Source organism: Myotis nattereri (assembly GCF_964212035.1).
Source record: "Myotis nattereri genome assembly, chromosome: 2".
Taxonomy (NCBI): domain Eukaryota; kingdom Metazoa; phylum Chordata; class Mammalia; order Chiroptera; family Vespertilionidae; genus Myotis; species Myotis nattereri.
This window is the reverse complement of record NC_138076.1, coordinates 154,628,838-154,638,416: the sequence shown is the minus strand read 5'-3', so window position 1 is coordinate 154,638,416 and position 9,579 is coordinate 154,628,838. Positions and strand designations below refer to the sequence as shown.

The 9,579-nt window shown below is 43.5% G+C and overlaps 2 protein-coding genes across 2 annotated transcripts; both read left to right on the top strand.

Moving 5' to 3' along the window:
* Positions 1 to 3,083: 3,083 nt before the first annotated feature.
* LOC308514237 (RNA-binding protein 8A-like) lies at positions 3,084 to 3,605 on the top strand (the record flags this gene model as incomplete). Its single annotated transcript, XM_081084315.1, has 1 exon — positions 3,084 to 3,605. One exon carries the CDS (start codon positions 3,084 to 3,086, stop codon positions 3,603 to 3,605), a length of 522 nt encoding a protein of 173 aa, XP_080940441.1.
* A 2,146-nt stretch (positions 3,606 to 5,751) lies between these two features.
* Positions 5,752 to 9,254, top strand: LOC308514730 (DNA-directed RNA polymerase II subunit RPB2-like; the record flags this gene model as incomplete). Its single annotated transcript, XM_081084994.1, is given in 4 exon segments — positions 5,752 to 6,096; positions 6,100 to 7,948; positions 7,951 to 8,540; positions 8,544 to 9,254. Coding segments are annotated over 4 exon segments (3,495 nt in total).
* Positions 9,255 to 9,579: the final 325 nt, after the last annotated feature.

The following is a 9,579-nucleotide window of genomic DNA, read 5'->3' as shown; positions in this document are numbered from 1 at the left end:
GATGGGAGGTAGATAGATAAAATACAAGGTGGGGCAAAAGTAGGTTTACAATTGTTGAGTACCTAAGAGTTTATTCTTGTATTTTCCATACAAACAACTGTATATTTTTATTTTTATATTTTATATATAAATGTGTGTATATATATAATCAGCTTCAGGCTGTAAAGTAGAAATACAGAAACAAAATTTTAATTGTAATATGCAGTGGAAGATGGGCATTTGCTGTGCAATTTCAGCTTTGTCCAGGAGAGGGAGCTGCGAAACCACAAATAGAGTCATGGTTTCCTGAGTTTTTGCTGGTTATTTCTCAACTGAGGAAAGGAGGATAATAGGGAACTGGGGGGGGAAATGCTATTGAATTTTGGATAGAGAAGTCTTCTGAGTGAGCAATTGTCTCCCACACTGCAGCAAGAATCAGGATGAAACCTTTCATTCTTTTTTTTTTTTTTAAATATATTTTATTGATTTTTTACAGAGAGGAAGGGAGAGGGATAGAGAGTTAGAAACATCGATGAGAGAGAAATATCGCTCAGCTGCCTCCTGCACACTCCCCACTGGGGATGTGCCCGCAACCAAGGTACATGCCCTTGACCGGAATCGAACCCGGGACCCTTGAGTCCGCAGGCAGATGCTCTATCCACTGAGCCAAACCGGTTAGGGTGAAACCTTTCATTCTTAAATGAACCAGTTAGAATCCAGAATGTGTTCATTGTTTAATGAAAGATGGGTTTGTGTTTTTAAAGTTTGCACAATCAGAAACCTAAAAAGTAGGTAATTTTTGGCAAAAGAGCAGTGTTCAAGTTTCTCAGTACTTCAATAGCTTTTAAATTCTTAATGACAAAAGACAAATGTGAGTACTTATATTTTATTAAATATAATACATTCATTAGTTTCCTCCCATAAATTTCACGTACCGTTTCTGAAGTTGGATAAGTCCTGCTTAAATACCCAGCAAGGCCTGTGGGGACCCAATTACATGCTCACATGCGCACATCCTGTGCAAGTGGGGTCTGCCTGCTATATTGTTTCACATTACCCAGACAATTCAAGGAAAGGGAATGACAAACAGCCAGTAAACACATGTAAACACGTTCATCCTTGCTAGTAACCAGGGAAATGCAAATTGAAATAAAAAGGAGATACCAGTTTAGATTTATCATATTGGCAAAAATTTTAGAGTATTTAGGCACCTTCATGTACAATGGAAGAGTTGAAATTGTTACCACACATAGCAGAGCAATTTAGCACATAAAATGAACTTAATGATGCCTATTCCCTGCAGTCCAGCAATTCCATTCCCATTACGTTGAAAACCTGGCTGCACATTACACTCATTATCCCAATGCATTATCAGCCCACCACCCTGTAAGAAACTCTCACCCATGTGCATAAGGAAACAAATTTTAAAATATTCACAGCTTCCTACCTGGTTTGGTTTAGTGGATAGAGCATCAGTCTGTGGACTGAAGGGTCCAAGATTCCATTCCGCCAAGGGCGCACATACCCAGGCTGCAGGCTCAATCTCTGGTCCCGGTCGGGGCACGTGCAGGAGGTGACCAATTGATGTCTCTCTCACTTCGATGTTTCTCTCTGTCTCTCCCCCCCCTTCCACTCTCTCTAAAAATCAATGGAAAAATATCCTTGTGTGAGGGTTAACAAAATATATATTCAGAGCAACATTGTTTATAGCAGTAAAAAATTGGAAACGACATAAATGTCCATCAACAGGCGAATAGAAACATGAAATGCATATAATCACTCAATAGAAAACTAATGAAACTGTACAAACTACAGTTACCTGCAGCAACATGACTGAATCTCCCAAATAAAATTTTGAGAGCAGGCAAAAAACGCATCCAATGGAATTCTACACCACAGTTAAAATGAATGAATTAAGCCTATATATAAATCTTGCATTCATTTTCTATGGCTGCTATAAAAAAAAATTACCAAGAACGTAATGGCTTAAAACACCTATTTATTACCTTTACCTGACGTTTCTGGAAATCAGAAATTCAGAATGGAGTGCACCAGGCTAACCTCCACGTGTCCGCAGGGCGGTGGGCTTTCTGGAGGCTGTATGGGTGGAACTGTTTACTTGTCTTTTCCAGCTTTGAGAGGCCACTGTCCTTCCTTGGTCTTGGCATCCTTCCTGCACCATCAACGCCACCAACATCATGCCAAGCCTTTCTCACGCTGCTCTGCCTCCCCTTCTCCCCTTCTATCTCTCTCTCTTTAATTTAGAAGAACCCTTGTGATTGGTTACATTGGGCCTACCCACCCAGAAATGCAATGTAGCTCCCTCCTTGAAAGTAACCTCCATTCCATCTGCAACCTGAATTCCTCTCTGCCCTGAAAGGTAACATAGTCACAGGTTCCAGGGATTAGGATGAGGACATCTTGGGGTGAGTGCAGGAAGCCGGTCCATCCTTGCTGCTTGACACAGTTGCTGCAGGGCAGAAACATCTGCACAGCATATGTTTCAAGAGACCTGGCGTATATGGCATATGTTCTTAATAGGTTTGCTCCCCTTCTTAGCGCTATGTGTTTTAACCAAGGTCACCTCTCCGAGAAAGGTTGTTTCCCCAGGTGGGGATTTTTCCCTGGAGTTAGGGATTAACAGGACTAAGGAAGGGAATAAATCAGTAAAACCCCTTAACTAAGTGCCAGGTGGGTAGTTAAGCACTTTAACCACGAACAATCACGCTTAAGCTACATAATCTTTACTTAGGATAATCTCCTTCAGTTACTTCCTTGTAGCTTAACAGAACAATAGAGTAGTGACCTTGGAATGGAGATATCAAACGCCCTAACCTTTGGAATAGAATGGATAGGATTCAGATCAACTGGTATAAATACAGATGTAGCAGGAGAGTAAAGACAGAACCTAGCAACAGAACCTGGCTGGAGAACTTGACTAGAGAACCTGGCTAGGCTGCTGATCAACTGAACGCTGTCTCCCTGTCATCTCTTCTTCACTGACTCCGTCCACACCTTTGGGAACCCCTGGACCTACTGGGGCTGGACCCCAACAACTGGCGCTTAGATCCTGAGCAGCACCGACAGGGTTACAGGGAGGCAAGATGGCAGACATGCTGGATCTTCACGAGGCCGGAGGCGAGGATTTCGCCAGGGATGAGGATGGGGACGAGAGCATCCACATACTGAAAGAAAAGGCGAAGAAGCGGAAGGGCCGCGGCTTTGGCTCCAAGGGCTCTCGAGCGCGGATGCGGGAGGATTACGACAGCGTGGAGCCGGATGGGGAAGAGCCCAGGCCGAAGCGCTCTGTTGAAGGCTGGATTCTCTTTGTCACCGGGGTCCATGAGGAAGCCACGGAGGAAGACATCCATGGCAAATTTGCAGAGTATGGGGAAATAAAAAACGTCCACCTCAGCCTGGACGGGCGCACGGGGTGCCTGAAGGGGTATACTCTAGTTGAGTATGAAACATACAAGGAGGCCCAGGCTGCGATGGAGGGACTCAATGGCCAGGATCTGATGGGACAGCCGATCCGCGTGGACTGGTGTTTTGTTCGGGGTCCACCCAAGGGCAAGAAGAGAGGTGGCCGGCGGTGCAGCAGGAGTCCAGACAGGAGGCGACGCTGACAGGTCCTCTGCTGGCCAGGTGTTCGCTGCAGCGATTCCATGTGACCAGCCTTGGAGAAGTAGGGCCAGGGAGGAACTCACTGTTTATATTTAATCATTTACCCTCTTGCTTAGTGTTTTGGGACTTGGGGGGGTAGGGGAGGGGGGTTGAATTATAAATAAATGTCCCGTTTTTGTGTTCTACATTTAAAATTATTTTCTTGCTCTAACCTTGCAAGCTCTGAAGTGCTCTTCACCGTAGGCAGTGTGGGGCACTGGGAAGGTACTTCTCCCAGTAACTGAATTCAGTGAGTTTCTACATGAGACATAGTCTGAGTCCCAAAGAGTCAAAGTAGAAACACTGCTCAAGGGATTTCTTTTTTCTTGGAAGCTAAGAGAGCAGGGGTAGAAGTGAGATGTTTTCAGGATATTAACGAATAATTATTCTGTTCCTGTATACTCTGTCCTGAGCAAATGGATGTTACAGGAATGTTTTCTTTTTGTTTCTCCTGCCTGTGCTGCCACATCTGTTTGTACCTCCAGCTGTTGAAGGGCTTAAATCTCCTGTGGGGCATTCTCCCAGATTCTCTTTCCCTAAAGGAGTCTATACAAAGGTCTTGGTGCCCACTTTGGCAGCCAAGGGTGAAGGCCCCTTGGAGATGATCCAGAGGAGCACTGATGAGGCCAAAGAGAAGAAGAGGAGGCTGGGAGGAGCTCCAGTTAGCATTATGGGAGAGAACCAGCGAGTAGTGAGGTGTTCGGCAGAGGACAGAGGTCAGCAGAGTCAGCAGGGCTGGCCGCAGGTGCACAGACGCGGGGTGACTGTCTAAGGAGCGGCGGAGGGCCAGTTCGCTGGTAGGTTTGGGATTTAGAAAATGCACTGCCATTCAGAACCACTCAGCTCCGACCTGAGTACAGGGTGACTTGATGGGTGGGCGGTGAGATGGTGCTCTCCCCTACAAGGAAGAGAATGCTCCAGACCCTCTTCTCCTTAGAAACTTGGGACTGTGTGCTCCTTTCCCCCATGCGGGAGAAAAGTTTTGATGCTTGTTTTTTTTCTTTTTCTTTCCTATTTTTATTAATTTCAGAGAGAAAGGGAGTGGGAGATCGAGAGAAACGTCATTGATCGGCTGCCTCCGACACACCCCCTACTTGGGATAGAGGCTGCAACCCAGGCATGTGCCCTGACAGGGAATCGAACTGTGACTGGTTCATAGGTCGACATGCAACCACTGAACCACGCCAGTGGCAAGGTTTGCTTGAGGTGCTGTGCTGTATGAAGCTACTAAGTCTACTTTAAGACATCATGGTGTCCCAAGAGTAAAGGAGAATACTGATCACATTTCTCCTAAATCCTTGTCCACCTAACTCAAGTTCAGATGATGGCTAGAGGTTGGTTAGAATTGGAGGCATTCAAGAAAATTATTAAATAAATAAATAAATAATAAAAAAAGAAAATTATATGCAGCATTAGTGTGGGGAGCTGATATAGGGTTAAGCCTCGGACTGACCTCTTGGCAAAGTCACAAACAGGTCTTCTGAGTCTTAAACAACCCTCTGAGAGGTGGCCGCTGATTTACACACGCTATCATTTAAAAAATAAAAAAGGGGGAATTTGCCGGAAGCCGGTCCATCCTTGCTGCTCGACACAGTCGCTGCAGGGAAGAAACATCTGCACAGCATATGTTTCAAGGGACCTGGCATATATGGCATACTGTTCTTAATATGTTTGCTCCCCTTTGCACTATGTGTTTTAACCAAGGTCACCTCTCCGAGAGAAATGTTGTTTCCCCAGGTGGGGATTTTTATCAGTAAAACCCCTTAATCTAAGTGCCAGGTGGGTAGTTAATCACTTTACCTATGAACAATGACGCTTAAGCTACATAATCTTTACTCCCTAGAATGGAGATAAGAAACGCCCTAACCTTAGGAATAGAAATTGATAGGATTAAAATCAACTGGTATAAATACAGATGTAACAAGACAATTATTTCAGAACCTGGCTGGAGAACCCAGACAGAACTTGGCTGGAGATCCTGGATAGAGATCCTGGCCAGCCTGCTGATCAACTGAACGTTGTCTCCGTGTCATTCCTTCTTCGCCGACTCCATCCACACCTTTGGGAACCCCTGGAACTGCTGGGGCTGGGCCCCAACAATTTGCCACAATGTATGACGCAGACAAGGATATGCAATATGATGAGCATGATGATGAAATTACCCCAGAGTTGTGGCAAGAAGCATGCTGGATTGTAATCAGTTCCTATTTTGATGAGAAAGGCTTGGTCAGACAACAGCTGGATTCTTTTGATGAGTTTGTTAAGATGTGTGTTCGAAGAATTGTGGAAGATACTCCACCTATAGACCTACAAGCTGAAGCTCAGCATGCTAGTGGAGAAGTTGAAGAACCGCCAAGATATTCGCTGAAGTTTGAACAAATTTATCTCTCCAAGCCTACTTACTGGGAAAGAGATGGTACTCCTTCACCACTGATGCCAAATGAGGCCAGGTTATGAAATCTCACGTATTCTGCTCCACTTTATGTTGATATAACAAAAACATTCACTAAAAAAGGTCAAGAACAACTTCAGAAAACTTGTATAGGAAAAATTCCAATTATGTTGCGTCCAGCTTATTGCCTATTGAATGGCTTAACAGATCGTGATCTTTGTGAGTTAAACGAGTGCCCCTTGGATCCTGGTGGCTATTTCATTATTAATGGATCAGAAAAGGTTCTAATTGCACAAGAAAAAATGGCAACAAACACAGTCTATGTGTTTGCCAAAAAAGATTCTAAATATGCCTACACAGGAGAGTGTAGATCATGTCTGGAGAATTCTTCCCGACCCACCAGTACTATTTGGGTTAGCATGCTGGCAAGAGGAGGACAGGGTGCAAAAAAGAGTGCTATAGGCCAGCGCATTGTGGCAACTCTACCATTTATCAAGCAAGAAGTTCCCATTATTATTGTGTTCAGAGCATTAGGTTTTGTGTCTGACAAGGATATTTTAGAGCATATTATTTATGATTTTGAAGACCCAGAGATGTTGGATATGGTCAAACCTTCTCTCGATGAAGCTTTTGTCATCCAAGAACAGAATGTTGCACTAAATTTCATTGGTTCGAGAGGGGCAAAGCCTGGTGTCACCAAAGAGAAAAGAATTAAGTATGCAAAAGAAGTCTTACAGAAAGAAATGCTTCCTCATGTTGGTGTCAGCGATTTTTGTGAGACCAAAAAATCTTATTTCTTGGGGTATATGGTGCATAGGTTACTTCTAGCAGCTCTGGGTAGAAGAGAATTAGAAGGCAGAGACCACTATGGAAACAAAAGATTGGATCTTGCTGGACAACTACTTGCATTCTTATTTAGAGGCATGTTTAAGAATTTGCTTAAAGAAGTACAGATCTATGCACAGAAGTTTATTGATCAGGAAAAGGATTTTAACTTGGAGTTGGCAATTAAAACAAGGATTATCTCTGATGGCCTAAAATACTCTTTAGCTACTGGAAACTGGGGTGACCAAAGGAAAGCTCATCAAGCCAGAGCTGGAGTATCCCAGGTGTTAAACCGCCTGACGTTTGCATCTACTCTCTCTCACCTGCGTCGTTTAAATTCTCCAATCGGTAGAGAGGGCAAGCTGGCAAAACCGAGACAGTTGCATAATACGTCATGGGGAATGGTGTGCCCTGCTGAGACTCCAGAGGGCCATGCTTTAGGACTTGTGAAGAACTTAGCCCTGATGGCTTATATTTCAGTTGGATCTCAACCTTCTCCAATTCTGGAATTTTTAGAAGAATGGAGTATGGAAAATTTAGAAGAAATTTCTCCTGCAGCTATTGCTGACGCAACCAAGATTTTTGTTAACGGCTGCTGGATAGGAATGCATAAAGATCCTGAACAACTTATGAACACTCTAAGGAAATTGCGGCGTCAGATGGACATCATTGTGTCTGAAGTTTCTATGATCAGAGATATTCGAGAGCGGGAGATTCGGATCTATACAGATGCCGGTCGTCTTTGTAGACCAATTCTGATCGTGGAAGAACAAAAGCTTCTGCTGAAGAAGAGACATATTGATCAATTAAAAGAGAGAGAATATAACAACTACGGTTGGCAGGATCTCGTGGCCAGTGGGGTAGTGGAATATGTTGATACTCTAGAAGAAGAAACAGTGATGCTGGCAATGACTCCAAATGATTTGCAAGACAAAGGAGTAGCTTACTCTTCCACATATACACACTGTGAGATTCACCCATCGATGGTTCTTGGTGTCTGTGCATCTATTATTCCATTTCCTGATCATAACCAGTCCCCTAGAAACACATACCAGTCTGCTATGGGCAAGCAGGCCATGGGAGTTTATATCACCACATCCGTATGGATACACTGGCTCATGTTCTCTACTATCCTCAAAAACCACTTGTGACTACACGGTCTATGGAATATTTGCGATTTAGAGAGTTGCCGGCAGGTATCAATTCAATTGTGGCCATTGCATCATACACTGGATATAATCAGGAAGACTCTGTTATCATGAATCGTTCAGCGGTAGACCGAGGCTTTTTCAGGTCTGTTTTCTATCCATCATACAAAGAACAGGAGTCTCAAAAAGGATCTGACCAAGAAGTTTTTGAGAAGCCTACACGTGAAACATGCCAGGGTATGAGGCATGCCATATATGACAAGCTGGATGGTGATGGTCTGATAGCTCCCGGGGTCCGTGTATCGGGAGACGATGTTATTATAGGCAAAACAGTCACCCTGCCTGAAAATGAAGAAGAGCTGGAGAGCACTAATAGACGCTATACCAAGAGAGACTGTAGCACTTTTCTCAGGACTAGTGAGACAGGCATTGTGGACCAGGTTATGGTAACTCTCAGCCAGGAAGGATATAAATTTTGTAAAATAAGGGTACGCTCTGTTAGAATTCCACAGATTGGAGATAAATTTGCCAGTTGACATGGTCAAAAGGGTACTTGTGGTATTCAGTATAGACAAGAGGATATGCCTTTCACCTGCGAAGGAATCACCCCTGATATCATCATAAATTCCCATGCCATCCCCTCTCGTATGACAATTGGTCACTTGATTGAATGTCTTCAAGGGAAGGTTTCAGCTAACAAAGGCGAAATTGGTGATGCCACTCCATTTAATGATGCCATTAATGTGCAGAAGATTTCTCACCTTTTGTCCGATTATGGCTACCATCTAAGAGGAAATGAGGTCTTGTACAATGGATTCACTGGTAGAAAAATCACATCACAAATTTTCATCGGCCCCACTTACTACCAGCGTTTGAAGCATATGGTGGATGACAAGATCCATTCCCGTGCCAGGGGGCCTATTCAGATCCTTAACAGACAGCCCATGGAGGGTAGATCCCGGGATGGTGGCCTGCGTTTTGGTGAAATGGAACAAGACTGTGAGATTGCCCACGGGGCAGCCCAGTTCTTAAGGGAGAGACTGTTTGAGGCATCAGATCCATATCAGGTTCATGTTTGCAATCTTTGTGGAATAATGGCGATTGCTAACACCAGGACCCATACGTATGAATGCAGGGGCTGTCGGAATAAGACCCAGATTTCTCTGGTGCGGATGCCTTATGTGTGCAAACTGTTGTTTCAAGAGCTTATGTCTATGAGTATTGCACCTCGAATGATGAGTGATTAGCTCTTTTAAAAGATTCCCAACAAGACACTTATCAATGCTTTTTGTGTCTTATTTTTATGATATGCTTTCTAAAATAACAAATAAATGTGTTACATTGTGAGAAAAAGCATTTTATTTGTTTTGTTTGATGAAATGCATGCTTTTCTGTAAATAGGTAATACATTTTTGTAGCTAGTCTTGAAAAAAAAAATAATTTGGGGGAGCATCAGAAAGGAATAAAGAGAAATGGCAGGAGCAGAAATATGTGTAAATTGTTCTTCTCGTGAGTTTTATTTCACATGCAATGATTAAAACAAAAATTATAACATTATCTGATATTAAAGAT